General features: G+C 53.6%; 5 protein-coding genes across 5 annotated transcripts; 1 reads left to right on the top strand and 4 right to left on the bottom strand.

Annotated features, from left to right (window-relative positions):
• Positions 1–2625: 2625 nt before the first annotated feature.
• PG994_010519 (uncharacterized protein) lies at positions 2626–3366 on the bottom strand (the record flags this gene model as incomplete). The annotated part of the gene is made up of 2 exons (XM_066861928.1): positions 2626–2932; positions 3026–3366. 2 exons carry the CDS (start codon positions 3364–3366, stop codon positions 2626–2628), a joined length of 648 nt encoding a protein of 215 aa, XP_066711038.1.
• A 6874-nt stretch (positions 3367–10240) lies between these two features.
• Positions 10241–11443, top strand: PG994_010518 (uncharacterized protein; the record flags this gene model as incomplete). Its single annotated transcript, XM_066861927.1, has 1 exon — positions 10241–11443. The coding sequence occupies one exon, from the start codon at positions 10241–10243 to the stop codon at positions 11441–11443; it is 1203 nt and encodes a 400-aa protein (XP_066711037.1).
• Positions 11444–12159: 716 nt separating this feature from the next.
• PG994_010517 (uncharacterized protein) lies at positions 12160–13466 on the bottom strand (the record flags this gene model as incomplete). The annotated part of the gene is made up of 2 exons (XM_066861926.1): positions 12160–12913; positions 12979–13466. The coding sequence occupies 2 exons, from the start codon at positions 13464–13466 to the stop codon at positions 12160–12162; spliced, it is 1242 nt and encodes a 413-aa protein (XP_066711036.1).
• Positions 13467–14991: 1525 nt separating this feature from the next.
• Positions 14992–15729, bottom strand: PG994_010516 (uncharacterized protein; the record flags this gene model as incomplete). Its single annotated transcript, XM_066861925.1, has 1 exon — positions 14992–15729. The coding sequence occupies one exon, from the start codon at positions 15727–15729 to the stop codon at positions 14992–14994; it is 738 nt and encodes a 245-aa protein (XP_066711035.1).
• Positions 15730–16028: 299 nt separating this feature from the next.
• On the bottom strand, positions 16029–17705 carry PG994_010515 (chitinase; the record flags this gene model as incomplete). Its single annotated transcript, XM_066861924.1, has 4 exons — positions 16029–16185; positions 16252–16997; positions 17063–17361; positions 17444–17705. The coding sequence occupies 4 exons, from the start codon at positions 17703–17705 to the stop codon at positions 16029–16031; spliced, it is 1464 nt and encodes a 487-aa protein (XP_066711034.1).
• Between the last annotated feature and the right edge of the window lie 188 nt (positions 17706–17893).

Here is a 17893-nt window from a genome sequence, read left to right as displayed (position 1 = left end):
CGGCCTGCGCCTCACCTGCATTGTGTGGGAAGATTCAGCAGCAACGGGTCATGCGCAGATGCCGGTTTTCCAGGCAGTAATGCTTGTTTACTACCAACACTGGAGCGAAATGGGACAGTCGAGACCGCCTCATGCATTTGGCATCGGGAGACGAGGATTGTGCGCCATGTTCACGGTGCCCCTGTTGAAGTCGGGTCCTGTTGTTTCATATGTCGGGCACACAAACCGATATGTTTTTCTCGATGGGAGGAGATATGCAGATCTGCGCTTCGTCTGATGTTCGTTTACCCGGGTTCTTCCATTGAGGTATGTAGCCCTTATTTCGTCTTGCATGAGACGCCTATCGGAGTCGAGCATCCAGTGCTCGGTTTCCGGTCCCATGGGATTTCGCGATGTCCATCATCTGAGGGCGACAAACTCATGTCAGCAATCTTGAAAATCTTGGCGTCTCGTCGCCCAGACTGCAGGTTGAGCAAAAGAAAACCAATGGCGCTGTTAGGAATCCAACTTAACTCCTCATCTCAACCACCCAGTTACTGCAGGATACGGATGAAATCTCGTCATTCCTTCTCCCCCTTGCTCCCCGACCCGAGTAAGACCAAGAAAGAGGCATCAACAGCCAGAGGGTCGTTCGAAATACTCTTAACCTACCTGAGGTTCTTCCGGCTATGCGGCCAAACAATCGTCGCGTCCGTACTCCAAGACACCAGCTTCCATAGCCGCGCGTCTCCGTATCACTCGCCTTGTGTCTCGCTCGATCCTTCGCTCCACGTGCGACTGCATGCGCATATGTATGTACAACGTACAGTTTCTATGTTTGGGGGGGAGGAGCAGGCTCAAGCAGTTGGGAAGCTTTTCCGGCTAGCGGCCAGCGAGGGAGGAAACATCAGAACAGGCACGGGGCAGCCGTTTGTTCGGGGGCTACGAAGCGGCCATCTCCTCTTTAGCTCCTCTCCCCAAACTTAAAAAAGGACGGTTCAGGTTAGGTATTTCGGGGTATCCTCTGTCACTCCGTGTGCCCCCCATACGGGGGATCAGGCTAAGAAAAGATCCATTGGACCATTGATCTAGACCTCGGGGAGTTTCTTAGTTTCCCATGTGTTTGGCGTTCGTCGACTTTACCGTCGGCATCCCTGTCTGCTTCCCCAATCCGGAATTTGGCTTTCGCCGTAGGGCTTGGGCTTCCGCCCTTGCAGCGTCCATCCAATCAACCTCAGCGAGTTTTCTCCGAGACCGAAACAGAAACACGCACAGAGAGAGAAAAAGAGAGAGAAAGAGCGAGGACAAAAATACCAAACGGATCACGGACCCGGAAGCCTCACCTCTTCTTGGTTTGCCTCTGCTCGGATGTGAGGCATACCCGTCTCTTCTGTTGTTCTGGCCTGATCTAGCCCTGTGGCGTTTCTTACATTGGAAACAGAACTTGCTTCTCATTGGCGCCTGTTTTTGCTGTTTCTTGCTGGCGAGCGACTACTACAGGCGACTTACCAATACCCCAGAGTCCGTGCCACGGAAATAGTATGAAGAAGACACTGACACGCACACGAAAAGAGGGAGGGACAAGAGAATGGGCGTTAGGTTTAAATTTAAGGTTAATCTGGGAGTACCTATCATGACGCAACGACCAACGTGGTGCCCATTCACCGCCGTCGCCTCGCCGGGCTTCTCCTTTCCCAATCCACATGGAGACTAGAGCTCTAGCTGGGTAGTCGGTTCGGGTAGAGGCTGAATCCCACAGAAGGATGGGGGTTGTCGCACAAGACCACCCTCGCACTACCTGCTAACCTGCTCCATGTTTTTTAGGTGCTGGAAACCTGGTCAAACTCTTGTAAACCCACCCGCAGCCTTTCAGGAGGATGACTACGCATACGTACTACTGCCAACGGCGCGCACAAATCCTTAGCGCGGTGCCGCAGCTAGGGTATAGCGTTCAGCGCCTCTCTCGTCGGCCTTGGGTGAGTGCGCGTACAAGTCAAGATTAGGCGCGGAGACAACCCGTGGTCGTTTTCAGTCGCCTTCCGTGCAATGAGAGCGTTGTTGCAATGGAAGACCAAGTCTCTAGCCCCCAAATCACCGAACTCATATGTTCTGGATTGATCCTGCTACCGACGACATATCTTTTATTAATGCTGCATATGCAGCAAAAGTAAGCCCTAGCTAATATTTGTGCAATATCTGACCAAGCCTCTGCATCCTTGAATGGCAGGATATGTGTGTATTTGCTAGCAAAAGCCCCAACGCAAGGCAAAAACATGATTGGATGTCGTCAAGTCGTCACCATGGGTGTAAGCCGTTTGCTCAAAATCAATGATATGCTATTGATGACGGCCCTGCAGAAAAGCTATCATACTGTAAGAAGTCGGCTGGGAAATGTCGAGAGAGAAAGAAGGAAGATAAAAAAACGCCTTGATATAACGCCCCAGAACGCCGCCATGACAGGAATAGCAACTGAGTCGACGCCGCCGTAGTAAGTCTAATTTGGCCCCCTTTCTGGTGGTCACCACCTCTTTTTGTGCACTTGTTGGTGCTAACCCCTTCAGCCGCGTTTAGAAGGTCGTGTCGCCAGGTCGTGCCTTTCATCCGCTTCCCGATGCACCAAAGATAAAGCCGAGCACCAATAAAAAGTTACATGGGGTAGACCGTGGCGTCATGATATAGAAACAGGTTCATGTCGTCGGTTGTTGTCGGCATGCTGCCCCCCATGGAGGTGGGGTCGAAGCCCATGGCGGCGGCGGCGGCTTGGTGGTGGTGGTGGTACTGGACCGCTGTGGCCTGCTCCGTCTTCAGCTTGATGTACTCAGACTGCAGCGCCGTGTACGCCTGGCTGAGCACATCGTTCTTCTGCTGGGACTCGTTGAGCAGGACCTCCAGGTCCTTAATGCGCTGGTCTTTCCTCTCCCGGTAGGCTCTTTGCGAGGCACGGTTCTGTGCCCTACGACGCTACAAGCCCAGGAAAGTTGTGCGTGTTAGTCAAGCATGATCCTAATAATAAGAGAGGGCAGTGATGGGGGCCATCGTCTCTTACCGATAGCACCGAGGGCGGCGCGTTCTTATATCGGTTCTCTCTTTTCCGCTTGGCTGCCGGCTTGGCGTTTGCTGGATGGGCCACGTCCCCTTGATGATATCGCCAGAGTCGTCGGTGTGGTCCTCAAAATTGGCATATGTTCCGTTATAAGAAGTGTGATCGTACTGCCTCTGGTTAGGTAAAGACTGTGCAGAGCTGGTGCTTGTTGCCCATACCGGCGTATCACTTGGACTTGTCGAGGCTGTCGTAGACGAGTCCATATATGCTTCGTGGTCGTGATACGTGAACAGTAACGAATTCGAGGGGGAGGGGAGGTCAAGAAGATGATCGATCTCTTCCATGACGAAAGACTATTAACACAACAGGGGAAGGTTGTAGGTTGGTTTGTTGGTTTGTTGGTTGATATGAGTGATGAGGAAGAAGTTCCTGATCTTGGAGGCCCCGGGCAGCAAGTAGAGAGAGAGAAGTTTGGCAAGTTGGGATGACGGATGCTTATTACTTGATGACTTGTGAAGGATGGTTATGAGAGAAGCTGGAGTGGCAAGGGTGTAATGGTGGGGCAGGGAATCCGGGTGACTTTTGACAGATTATATCTCTTTCGAACGCGTTTGCGAAGCGACTCGAAAAGCCAAATTCAAGGTTGGCTTTATGTCATTTCTTCTTCTTCTGGTTCTTCGAGGTCGCGGTCGAGGTCGAGGTCAAGCCATGCCGTGCCATGCCGTGCCTCTCACTCGCCCTTTATTAGACATCTTACATACATACATACCTACATTCATGCTAGCGAATGTGTACTAGCAGTACATCAAATGCAGACTTAGATGCTTCCAATGACATGGAGACGACCCCTGCTGCTCGACTGCTGCTGGGGAGGGAAGTGGTTCTGCAGTTGGAAGCGAGAAGTACCGAGGAGTACCAGGCAGAATTTGCTGATCGGAATGGCAGAGCCGTCAAATACGTACATGATCCGTGGGCAACCTCCATTTTCGCTGCAGCGTCTAATGACCTAAGCCTCACGGGGACTGGCGAGGTGCGATTTAGGGTCCCTGCTACAAAAGCGTAGTCAGTAGTGTAGAGATTCTGTAGAGATGTTGGCAGCAGAGGAAGACCGAAGAGGCTAGACTAGCAACGGAACCTACTTTGGTTCGGGGGCGGGGTTCTGGACGGGCCCCATCCAGATTCCAGCGGCTCTATTCTCCATCTGCTGGGGCTACTGCTAGGAATATGCATGCGTCGTCCGTGGCCTCGCCAACATTCACATGGTGGAAATCGATAGGGCTTTTCATCATGGGCTTTTTTTTCCATCCAGGATCCTGCGTCTATTGGAACGATCAGGACTTTTGGGGAAAAGTCTTCTTCCCTTTTGTATGCGGGGGCAGAATACTACTACATGTATGTAGGTAGGCGCCAAGTCCAGTAGGTGTAGTTGTAGTAGTAACTAACTCCGCGGGCCATATTCCCTATTCAACGGGCAAGGCGTGCGCTCTGACGTCAATTGGCTTTTGGTATTGTATATATCCAATGGCATCCTTCGCAAACAACTGCCGGCCAATACTCCTTACTGACTTGGACTAAAGGATGTTCATTGCCGAGAGAAAGCAGCAAAAGCCAAACCATACCTACGTAGAGAGAAATTCCATGCATTTCCGGTACAGCCTGGCAAGATGCGAATAAAACAACAGCGCGAATCGGCGATATGCCACCCCCATTGCTATCTCAGCTACGCTATGTCTGCCATGAAACGAGGCTGCTGTCAGGTGTTGGGGCATCTAGTGGGCAGACTACGGCACGCTTTGAAGTTATCGGCCCCCCAGGTCTCTGGGAGTGTGTTAGTGAGATGCTGGAGGCTAAAACCCAACCCATTCTATACTAAGTAACACGGCGATACCGAACGACGGCCAAGTGAGCTCCGCCTGGATCGGACGGTTGCTGCTATTTCTGGTCATTCAGAGCATCGGTAAGCCCCAGAAGCCGACTGGTAGTAAAGTAGTAGAAGCAACAAAGAAGAGAACTGTCGCGGCCAGCTGATGGGACGTGCAAATCAAGGTCAGTTACGGTATCGATATTGTCATTACGACTCGTCTCCACAGCACAAGTAGGGTTCCCGAATTAAGTCCAGGCCGTCGGAACTGCAAGTTGCTGACATGCCCAACTGAAGCTCGGACACATCACTAATCAACCCGTAATGTTGCCCGTTATATAATAAACGCTGGCAGTGTATCGTTGCTCACTGTCAGATGGGATGGAGAGCTGAAAGCCGGGTGGGCCCCCCCTAAAGCTCCCCACTAGCCAGGGCAGCTTTGCAGGGTGGTTAGACAGGGACGATATTGCTGAATGTCTTGCTTCTTCTCTTCAAGATGCTGCCCGAATACGACTGTTTGAGGTAGGTACTAATGTCATCACCATCACGTGCTGAGACCCGAAATGATATACAATGCATATCCCTACCTAGAGTGCTTTCTGCTTTTCCGCAGGTAACGTTAGCAGTTAGAGCTTTTAACGGTCGTTCGGTAGGCTTCTGGGGCCGGTGATCGGCATGTATTCCCGTCGCTAGCCACAAACCGGCTCAAGCTACATGTGAATTGAATGATGGATGATGTCCTTATCGAAACCCAAGCAATTGCGACCTCGATTGCACACGCCATCAGTGAAGTCGACGAGCAAGGGTGCGTGGTGGAACTTGTTTGACAAGAAGAGGTAGATACTTGAGTATACTTGTGAGGATCTGTCTCCTGATCCTGCTTCTGCAGTGAGAATTGAGAAATGGCAACCGGATATCGCCATAGGCTACCAGCGGGCGCTCTCACTTTGATAGTGTCGATGGCAGAAAGATTATATTGCCTTGGACTTACCGCATTCGGGCTCTGACAGTTGACTCAGGCTGAGCTACTGGAGTCTCACCTGCATGACCCAGATCGCGTACCTCCTCGGAGCTGGGCCCTCTCCCATCCATCTCTCTCTCAATTTCTCTCTGTCCCTCTCCCCTTCCTCGAATGAAGCGAAGCGCAAAAGAGAGCCACATCATTTACCAAATCCAGAAAGCTTGGTCATGACCCGCCTAGATGAATAAGGAGGTACGGACTGCCCAACATAGCCAAGCGCGGCCGTTACCCGATAGCTAGCATGCTGATGACCGAAGATCGCTTCAGGGTCCAGCTTGGTCAGCATGTAAATCCAGATACCCCAGGCCATTCGATCATTGGTGCTACGGTTACGAACGACCCGAATAAACATTAGGATCTTATATGCATGCATTTTCTGGACTGGATCATCGTTTCCTATTGATTCGTGCGCTGCGTCGGAACCGGTCACCGTCTGGTAGGGAGTCACTACTCCTATTTCCTTGAGACACCGAGAAGAACATTCACCTGCATGCCTTCGGACATCCGGCAATAATAGTACAATAGTTTATCATATAGTCTTAGCAGAAACCCGAATATCAACTGCACTAAAGTCGATCGCCAATGATGCCTTCCAGAAACGCCCACGACCCTATGCATCTCCAAATGAACGGCGTGGCCGCACTGGCGGGTATCGATGGCGACCTCTGGGGTGGTCAGGCCAATAGCAGAGCTGAGGTGGCTATGTGGGAGTCTAAGACCCTGGAAGTTACTAGCACCGACATCTGCAGGAAGAAGCTTGGCTTACTGCACGTCTGCACGACGGATGCTTATGTGATGATGCTATTTCTGTCCCGTTCATCACATTCTGGCCAATCAGACTCTGCCCTTTTGCCAAGACATTACATAAGGATAGGGTCTGACCGCCAGAACGTGTATAAGTATAGCCATGAATATAACTCGGTTCCTGATTGGCCAGGATGGATTGAGCAGAACACCAGACCCTTGTCTACGGCCAACGCCGCCGGTAATAATGGCTTGTCATCATCATCATTGTCATCACCATCACCATCAATATCAACAACAACAACAACAACATCATGACTCCCCCACGACTTGTCATCCGGCGGCCGGCGAACACGCCGATACTAGTTGCAAGGAAGGAAGGAGGTAATATACACATAATACGATTGCATTCATCGCGATTGCCTTCTCTCTGTAGATCAACCACTCTAAAGCTTTGAAGATCTGGAGCCACTTTGTGGGAATTCTTCCTGTATCACGGGTGTCTAGCCGGCACAGTCTCGTGGGGCTGGCCGCTTAAACAAAGAAGCCCACCCCTCTAGAACCGCTTGAATGATATGACAGGCCTGAATAATACGACATGTCTACCGAAGAACTGGTATTATGCTAGGTGGTGTTTCAACGGACCGTGCCGAGTATACCCAAGTACACTTATTAGGAGGCGGAGAGAGACCACCTGGGATCCTTCTAGAAGGGCGTGTTCCCTTCTGTGCAGCCGCTCCTGCCACATCTTCTCCTGTTAGATCTGCATCATGTTCTGCGGCCGAACCATTGAAAGAGGCCGCACCCTGCGGACCCTGGACCTAAAGTACATACTACATAGTAAGTGACACAAATCCTTGTGGGCGCCACGGGGAGGACCTCGAATCTCAAGACGCACAGTGGCTCCAATACCCAAGTCTTAGCAGCGCTCCCAAATGGAATCATCTCAGAGAGCTGACGAGATAAGCATGAATACGCATGCATTCGCGTATGCATGTAATACCAGTAGCCTCGCGAGAACTACTGATCAGGGTACGTGAGAGTTCTTGGCAATCAGATCCTTAAAACCGACTTGGGATCTCCACCCTCCTTACGAGATGCTAGCTCAGCCTTGCAGGGTGCTCGTGGAACGGAGATTTCTCCGACAACGGTTAAGGCGACTTCTTCAAGGGGCAAAGAGCCAGCATAAGAAAGAACATATGGAGACACTACGGCAGCCACAAACTGCAGTACGCCTCTAACCTAGGGTTTAGATATCTAAGTATGCAGGGTGGAAAAGAGGGCGGGCTAACATCCCGAATGGGGTAAAAGAGACCGCTGTTCCCGGCGCTGAGATTGGTCCCAGGTGATAAGAGACCATGACAAAAGACGGGGCTTGGCAAGACCCCGCCGGCGACTGGTAACGAACGGCCTATTACACAACCTGCTTAGCTGCTTGTCTCTGTCCCCAGCGCGCTACTGCAGTACTGGCATCGCTCATATGCCGTGTATGTTGTGTAAGTGGATGTGCTACGAGAATCCTGGATTGCATACCCACTTACGTACCTGCTGGCAAGTAAGCATGTGTCTCGCTGGTAGGTAGTAGTAACCTGCAGGGCGAGCAGAAGCATTTGGCGTATCTTCATCTTGTGTAACGCCGATCACGGGCATGAGTGGTGGCGGCAGGATATAAGCCGGCTATAGGTGGCCTTCTCGACTCTGCAGAACCGCCAGTATATCGCTGTTCTTTGAGCGAGAAGCACAGTCGTTGCTCTTAGGACGGGTCTCAATGCCTAATCTCTAATCTTACATCACGAGGGGCTTACTTGCTCGTGATTGGGGAGGAATCTTCAAGCCTGTCCCGAAGCGGGTATCAATTCCGCCTTTCCGCGCCGTCGATCTATCCATGCCCCGGCCAGGATAGTTGATAGCCAGTCAACTACATAGGTAATTACATAGCGACTTCACGATACTCCGGTGCCAGGGATCTACACCACGAGCGGCGATGGCACTGCAACTTGATTCATGCAACCTGCGGCCCAGACGCACGTACATTGCCAGGTCATGTAACTCTTGCATATAGGACATCCCTGCCTCGGTAATTCGGCTGCTGCGAACCGAGAAGGTTTCTCCCACATCTGTATGGGATGCGTATTGCCCTGTAGACTGTGTTGTGAGCAGAACCATCACCAATGCATGCTGGAATATCACCGGCTTACTGTTTTGTTCTTGGGATAGTAGCATGTATTCATGCCGGACAAGTTCAAAGTAGATGCGAACGACTTGTACAGCCGGTGCCGCGTATGTTCAGCGTGAGCTGTACTTCAGAAAGCGGGATGTATCCTATTCGGACCGGTCCAAACAGTCAGATACAGTAAGTATGGCCAATACGAGGATGCAAGTTACCCACCTCGGTTCCTAATGTATAAGAAATGGTAGCTGACCCCTGGGAGTCTATACCAGCTGTTCCTAGGCTATACTAGGGGATGCTGAGTATGTGTGATATGCGATTCCGCATCAATTCCCAGAACAGACAAGATTGTACCGTACTTGAGGCGAAAGATGTGTGATTTCTGCGATGACATCTATCGAATGCATGGAGAATCGAAGTCTGCGAGCGACCCCTGAAATATACGAGCTACCCTATGTTGCTGCCTCGAGGCCAAATAGGGGTAGCTCCTAATTCCAACCCAGCCATGGTGATAATAATGAAAATGTGCAATCGGCCTTCCCCAAGCGGATCAAGGCCATCGCTTTTGTCGTCTTCGCTGGATGAAATTTTGTCCCTCAGCAGTCTGGCGTACCTCCCCACGATCCCGGCGTTGTTGGCGTACTTCGCTTCCAACGTAGGTAGGGGTCGCCCTACAGTTGGGTTCTCCGCCGCTGTCCGTTTTGCGCATGCTGCGAGGGCATGGGCATAAGTTGCCAATATTTTCGGATCCCTGGGTGGCCTCTTCACGTCCACAGAGCGATGCAACTATCGGGAACTTTGTCTTGTAGCGTTGTCTCCTGTCGTAATGCCCTTCCAGATATCGGGCCCCCTTGTTAGTAATCCTTTGTTGCTTACATCGTCCTGGCAATCCGTTTCTGGTCCTCATCTGCATTCTGAACTTGCTGTATCATGTATATAGCCCTCACATTGTTTGGAATAGCCAGGGCCATGGTAGCAGGCATGGTGACCGACCTCCGGCCGTCGAGAGGGCCCGGCTCCGGGTGGTCTGCTGGTTCGTGGAGCTGGGGCTTGCCTCACCACAGATTTGTCGACTCCCTGTTGTTATTTTTTCCCCTTCTCTTTTTTTTTCTTTTTTTCCTCCAGATTGTAAACAGGATCGTGGTATGAAGCAGTACTTAGAAGTAGTAGTGTAAAGTATCGATTGGATTATTGTCGACTACCTGGCATTTGAGGATTTATGTTCTGGCTGTTCAAGTGAGGCATTGATTTTATAAGGCACGGGCTTTAAGGACCTCGAAGCGCTATAAATTGGGGCTTCGTACTCAACTTTAGAGAGCTGAGATGACCTGAGCCATTTCATCCATCAATCAAAGACTGCACTAAAGGTTCTCCCCCAGCGCTAAAATTCACGTCTGATGAGTCCCTGAGCTTGCCACCCTCATGGAGCGCATTCGTGAACGACTTAGGAAACTCAAGCAAGACAAGCATTCCGAAGAGTCGCTACCGCCGCCGCCGCCGCCAATTCTGCCGGATGAACGCCCACGGCCCCTCACCGCAGCGCCCTGCGCGCCCGCGGTAACGGCCAACAGCGTTTTCTTCCAGCGCGTGCCGCCCGAGATCCGACGGCGCATTCTCGTCGAGGCCTTCGGCGCGCGCACACTTCATCTGGACTTGCGCCTAGAGCACCCGCTCAGGAAAGGCGGTCGCAGCAGCCGCAGCGTCGTCGCCTCGCGCCCCCAGCGGCATGCCAACGCGCAGCTGTTCCACCCTTCGCTGCGTGACGCCACCCGGCCGCGCGAATGGACCTGGTGGAGCTGCGTGTGTCACCACGCCGACCCGAGCATCGGCTTCGACGTGCTCCCGCCGGGCATCGGCTTTCGCGCCCCGGAGCCGGCTCTCGACGCCTGCCGCGACCCGTTGTCGTGGCCGCCGCCGGGGGGCATGTGCGAGTACTACCCGGGGCCTATGCCGGGCAAGTGCTTCATCGGCGTTCTACCTTGGCTCCTGACTTGCCGGGCGGCATATGTCGAGGGTATCGACGTGCTGTATGCAACGAACCGCTTTCACATGGAATATGCGGCGCTCGTCGTCAACCTTCCACGGCTTCTGACGCCGAGCCGATTGGCAGCTATCCGGCAAGTGGAATTGACATGGTCTCTAGCCATCTCGTCATCTGGCCCCGACTCCCACTGGGCCAGCGGCGTGGATGGGTTGGAAGGGGGCGACGACCGGCTTGCCATGCTTTCCTATCTCCCGAAGATACTGCCAAATCTACGCTATTTATACCTCTCGTTGCGGGATATCCAACCCACGCGGGAATGGAAGTATGCGTATGGCGGACAAGACATGTACGACGCAACCGAAGAGGTTCTACACAGTATCGATACTATGGTGGTGCGTCTTACTGGGCTCCGTGACTGTCGCGTCGCTTTGCCTACGAGGTTTTACGCGACACGCAAGCAACTGGACAAGGCGGGGGAAATCGCACGGAATCGCTGGAGCGGCCCGGAGCCTGATGTGTTGTGGAGGAGTATCGACTTCACAGACGCATACACCGAGGGCGCGGCCAATGACCAGCTCCTTTGCGGGTATTGGATTGTTCATGGCTACGAGGACATGCAGCAACCTGTTGATGTTCTTTGAGGACTGAAAACGAATAGATGTCGTGTTCGGAACGCAATGTGGTCAAGATATTACCGACAGCAGAAACAGACACTAGCTAGCTATATTACAGTTACGATGTCGGTACCGGCGGCCCAACAGAGATGCTTGTTACAGGCCCAGCAATACCGATACAGTACCATTTGTCGAGCCATAGGCCACCGCAGTCTGTCCCTACATCTTTATTCCAGGCATAGAAGTCGCTGCGGGCTCGTTAGTATACACACTCGAGGCTTTGTCAAGATTCGGGGGGTTGAAGATCACATACTCGAGGTTGATTCCCGCCGAATTGGCGATGGCCCAGCAGCCATCACCCGACTGCGCCATGTAGAACCTTCTACAACCCGACACCATTCCGGCCTATCAAAGTGTCAGTCGTGTTTTATCAGCCGCACAGCTAATTGTGCACTTACTTGGGTTGGGGTTGGAGTTGTGATGACCGGACCAGTGGTGCTGCTTGGCGGCGCCTTTGTAGTCGTGCTTGGGGGTAATGAAGTGGCGGATCCAGTCGTTGTGCTCGGAGGCGACGAAGCGGAGTCGCCGGCCGCAACACAGACGTACAAATCTGGTTTCAGATTATCGCAAGTTCCTGAGCCGAACGCCGGGTTCCACTGGTAGAAGAGGGCGTCGCTCAGGCCGTTCGCCAAGATGATGGAACTACATGTATCGGCACTAGAGTTTGAGCCGGGTTAGTACCTCTACTCAATTTCTGCAGCGAGGGGGAGAATACTGACGAAGAGACGAGCCATAGCTTGGTACATCCAGTTACCATGCCGCTCTGGGTGGGCGTCAGCGGCTGGGTCGTAGCCGGCAACGGCGTGGTCTCTCGTCGTCGGCTTACCGGGGATGCCGACGCAGTACCAAGCGCCATCGCTTATTCCACTACAAGACACGCCTCCGATACTCGGGTTCCAAGAGAGGAAGTCCGAAAGTGAAAAGGCGCCGAACATGGCGACGATGTCAGTGCACGACTCGCCATCACGCTGGTACCAGTGCTGGCACTTGGGATCCTGGCCCGACGGGACCGTGGCCGGTGGTGACGTAGCAGTAGGTGGCATGGCAGTGATACCACTGGGTCCGACGACACAGTAGTAGTAATTCAGCCACATGCCATCACAGTTGCCATTTAGAGCTGGGTTCATCGCCAAGAAGTCCTCCTGTATTAGGTAGTGCCCATCTACAATGCTACGGCAGGTGTCGCCGTCCTGGGCTTTGTAGTATGATAGGCAACCGCTGACAATGCCTGTCTGCGTGGGCTCGGCGATGAAGGTGGAGTCGACTTCGGGGAGCGTTGTGAAGGTGTAGTTGCCCGCGAATGTAGGCACATTGGCTGGTACATCGGTCGCGGTCCAGCCAAACTCTTCCGTCGAGGTTGTTGGGACACCGATACAGAGCCACCAGCCGGCGTATAACCCTGAACAGTCGGCGTCGAGCGTCGGGTTCCAGGCATGTCTACCCGAATGTTAGAATACCGACGTGTCGTGTAAGTGAGGACACGAGTGCGCAGGGGGGCTTACAGATTCTCGAGTGTCAGCCACGAGTCGGTTGACACGATCGTTTCACATGTATCAGCTGGGGTCACCAAGTACCAGTTGTTGCATTTCAAAGGTTGTCCCGCCTGCGTTCGTTGCGGTGGGAAGCTCGACTCCATGGTAGTCGGGGTGATGGACCAGTTCGTGATGGGAAAGTTGGAGGTATAAGGCTCCGTGTTGGACGGCACGCTGGTTGGGAGGGAACTGCTTGATGCCGTGCTGCTTTGGCTGCTGGTGCTCGTTCTTGGGACAGTGGACGAGGAAGACTTCGTCGTCGCTTTGTTGGGGTCGATACCGACGCAATACGATTCACCAACCCAGAAGTTGGTACCGCAGTCGTCCGTCACCTCTGGGTTCCAGGTGTAAAACTGGTCCAGAGTGATGCCGAACTTCTGCGTGACAGACCAGCATGAGTCGCCGGACCCCTCGAGAACTGTCCAGAACTTGTTGCAGTTCGGGGCTATGTTGGGCATCGTCGGCCCCGATGGCGACGAGTCTTGAGCCCCTACGCTCTGAACGAGCCATGACGCCCCAAACACAACGGCAGATTTTAGCGACAACATCTTTCACTTGCGTATGGTGTCGCTCAGTAAGTCTGAAAGACGGGTTGAGGCGACCAAGAACGTACAGAGAGGAGACTTGAACGAGCAGGAGAGAAATCGCAAGAACAGAGGCCAAAATCAGGGGCGATGGGAAGTCCCCAAGGAGTCGATTCCCAGGCCGAGGACGGGCCCGACGACAACGGAACTTTTCAGCGCTAGCAATGGTTCATGTGCGTTGCTCGCATTGCAGGACTCTTCCGACATAATCACAAGTCTGCATATTGTTCCACTTTCGTACTACGTGAGACCTGCCCGCCGCGGTCTCTTTTGCTGGTCATCTGATGTTGTTCTTATCGGTCGACGGCTAAGGGTCACGATCCCTTGTCCAATATTGAACCTAAAAGAAAGTCTTACTATATTAAGTTGTATAGGAAAGCCCCACAAGGCTGGATCAAGCGAATTCCCCGTTCTGGAGACTGGCCTAGTTCCCTTGGCAGCTTACGGCTTGCAGCACGCTATGCCCGTTCCGCGTGGCAGGCATATTATCCATGTCAGGGACCAGTACGGTCAACCTGCGGCTGACTTTCCGGGGTGCGGCGACGGGATTATTATCGGTGTAATCCACCGTTCAGCTGTAATTTCCGTGGTGAGATGTTGTAAAGGCATCGAGTCTATTTTTAGGTGGTTATACTTGCTTGTGCTGTCTGGGTTGGTAGAGGGGGGCTCTCAAACTACTGCTCACCAGGCCGTACATCATCTGGAGCACGAACAGACACTCCATCTTGTCCCTCCCGTGATACATCAACTTTTTCCGCCGATTCTCTCGTTCACTCTGTCCGTTGCATCAGCAGAGATGTTAGCTCCCCTAGTTTCAGCCGTGACCGTCGTTGCTCTAGGAGCCTCGGGCGTAAACGCAGGAAGCCGTGCTTGGGAGTCCAACATCAAGTACGCGCGCACCGTCCATCACGAAAGCATCCAGGCGCGCGACCTGGCCTTTGAAGTCTACGGCAATGGCAGCGACGTGATCAAGAGTCGCAGCGTCAGCGGGCCCGACTCACTGCCCAATGCCCAATATCACTATCACAACGGTAGCTCCCAGTCGATTCACAAGCGCTGGTTCGGCATCGAAGAGAACGGTATTGAGCTGCGCCTGTGGCCTCAAGGCAACATCAAGGTGTGTTTTGAGCAGGAAACGTACGGATCCCAAACCACCGAGCAAATCCTGCGTGGCCCTCTGGACGAAGCACGCGGGCTCTGGAGAGACAAGGGGCTTGACGACAACAACAATTGGTTCAAATGGGACGTCGTGGACGACAGAGCATGGTGCAGCAGCCGTGACAACCGGGGAAGCTTCCTGCTTGTCATGTACGCCGGTACCGGGGTTCAGAACATGGCGACGACACCCGGAATGGGCCCCCAGCTCACGGCTAGCAACCCGGCCAACACATTCGTGAAGCTAGGCCCTAGGATGGTGCTCAGCGATGTGCTGGCCATGGGCCACCGCAACATCGTGGCCAACTTCGCGCACGAGATGGGCCACGCGTGGGGCTTCCACCACGAGCACCAGAACCCGGACTGGTGGGCCGAGGGCTGGAGCGGCGAGGCGCGCGACAAGTACTTCTTCGGCGAGGGCAGCTTCTTCTGCGAGCGGCTGTCCGACTACGACGCCGCCGTGGCCCGCATCGAGGCGAGCACGATCCTGACGGTGGCGGAAAAGGCCGTGCAGAAGCGCAAGCTGTGCACCGAGCGCAAGATCGCGGCCGACTGGGAGTTCGCCGGCGGCCTCAACTACCTGCCCGTCCTGGCGGGCACGCAGTTCGACAAGAAGAAGGAGCCCGACTGGACCTCCATCATGATCTACCCCAGCACGGCCGGCAACGGCGGCGCGGGCGACGGGACGGGCGAGGCCATCCTGCTCACCAAGCCGGGCGGCGAGGTCATCAAGCCCGTGACGAAGCCTAGCTCGCTCGACGTCGAGGGCCTGCGCAAGATGTACAGCGCGCCCAAGAAGTCGATTGGGAAGCTGCTCAGCAGCAAGAGCAGCCAGTTCTTCAACAAGTTCAAATCCGTCAAGGGCAAAGACCCTGATGCGGGCTGTGTATCTTGAGTTGTAGCGTAGATGCAGGACCTTTCCTCTGGGGGAGTGAGATGGGGAAAGGGGGCGGAGACGCAATGTTGGGGTATTAATTCTCATTTTGGCTGGCTAGTTTCGTTGAAGATTTTTTCTAGTAATTAAAATACTCGTATAACTCGTTGGAAATCCGCCTTCTGCGAGGATGTAACTTGGTGATGCGCCAGCAGAGATACAAAGTGTTTCAAAATGAGGCACTCATTTGCAAGTATTAGGCAGTGCAGCTCCATATATAATCCGGCGCTGGGAAATCTTCAACATTTTACTCAATTGATGATTAGACTAAATGAACCTATAGATATACCTATTCTGCTCTAGCCTCAGAATATCATCACTCACAAAAGCTGTTTGTAACCTCTTCATTACAACTCATCCTTTTCATCTTTTGGCCACGGCGACTCAAAGTCCGGCAGGGGGTCGGGTATGTCCTTGAGAATACGCTTCTTTGACTTTGACGAGACGCCGCCCAAAGCATTGAGCAGTGTGCCGTCGTCCAGGTCGATTGCCCACACCATAGTACTGCCAGACTGGTTAGAAAAGGAGACGGCCAAGTTAAGAGTAAACAGAGGATGGAGAACAACTCACCCTCCCAGGCACCGCTGGTTCGCGTAGTCCAGCTTGATCTTGAGCGTCTCGGCGTCGTCCCAGCTGACCCACTGGTCGCCGTCCCACGTGACGATCTTGACGGCCGCGGCCTCGTCGAAGGCGACGGCGGCGCCGCCGTCGATGATCTTGACGATCTCGGCCGCCGAGAGCACGCCCGGGGTCCCCGTGCACTCGCCGCCGTGGGCGCCGTCGCTGAACTCGCAGCCTGCGTGCATGCAGGCCGGGTCCTTCATGGTGAAGGAGCGCCCGTAGAAGCCCAGGCCCATGACGACGCGGCCCGGGTTGATGTTGTTGCGCCACAGCAACTCGAGGCCCAGCTGGATCTCGGTCAGGTTCGTGTGCGCGTAGGCGTACGGGCCGATGGAGTGGACGGTGCTGTCCCAAACGCCGTCTATGCGCGCCCGGGGCTGTGTTAGCAAGGTTTGGACACATACATGAGATTGTTGGAGATGGAAGATAGATGGAAGACGGTACATACGTATATCGTATGTCATGATGTTGAACCAGTCAAGATGAGGTTCCATCTTCTGGAGATCGAAGCCGCGAAGGTACCAATAGGATGCAGGCAGAGTGATGGACAGGCCATACTCTTTGCCAGATGCGTTCAGTCTATCCCTCAATCTCTTCAGGAAGTTGGGGTAGTGGTCAAAGTCGGCCGGCACACCACCGCGGTCGTCGGCTACTGGGTACTCCCAGTCAAGATCTACGCCGTCAAACCCGTTCTGCTGCATAAATGTGAGTAGTGACTCGAAGAATGCGTCCTCTATCACAATGAAGGGTTAGCTCATACGCAATCATCACTGCCCAGCTGGGTTTGAAGTAGAAAAGCGGGTTGCTCACGCTTCGACTCGCTCGCGGCCAAATCGGAAAAGGTGGTGCGGTAGGGGCCGGGGTCATTCATTGCCCAGCCACCGATGGCGATCCAGACCTTGAGGTCGGTTTGCTTCTCTTTCAGTGCTGTGACACGCTTGTAGAGAGATGCCGTGTTGGCGTCCATGGGATCAATGCGGAACGTGGTGGGATTCACCAGCGCGAACGCAAAGTTGATATGGGTGTACCATCCTAGAGGAATGTCTTCCGGTTTCATGGCTAGGGGCAGCGTTAGTCAGTATTCGTGCTCTACGCTCCTATCAGGGCACGATGAAAAACGAAGCAAAACACCAAGACTTACTTCCGCAAGGTCTCGCCAAGTTCCAGCCCTCGTAGTATCCGATGAGCTTCTGGTCGGCGCTGGTCCCGCCTGGGCACTGCGGGCTCGCCACCGTCTTGCCGTTACAGAAGAGCTCGGTCGTGCCACAGAAGCCGTAGTCAGAGCAGCAGACGTTGAGCGGGCAGGTACTCGCATTGGACCACTGCATGCCCCAGCCCGGGTTGCACTCGGACTTCTCGCCGCAAGACGAGATACAGCCCTCGCCACAGAATTTCGGGCCCATGCCGCAGACACCTTTGCCGGTTGTTGGATCTCTTGAAAGCTGGTCAGCTGCTCCATTGATAAAATGTGCGTGCGTACGTCTAGGGGCGGAAAAGAGAGGGGTAGGGGTATTACATTGAACCACAGCATCCTAGTTTACACGGAGTAGACTTATCGCAGATGTAGTCTGGTTGGTCTTCTGCTGCTTGG

This window comes from Apiospora phragmitis, assembly GCF_038363925.1.
Source record: "Apiospora phragmitis strain CBS 135458 chromosome Unknown utg000010l:1.0-9815664.0:1.0-9183399.0, whole genome shotgun sequence".
Taxonomy (NCBI): domain Eukaryota; kingdom Fungi; phylum Ascomycota; class Sordariomycetes; order Amphisphaeriales; family Apiosporaceae; genus Apiospora; species Apiospora phragmitis.
This window is presented reverse-complemented; position numbering and strand designations above follow the sequence as displayed.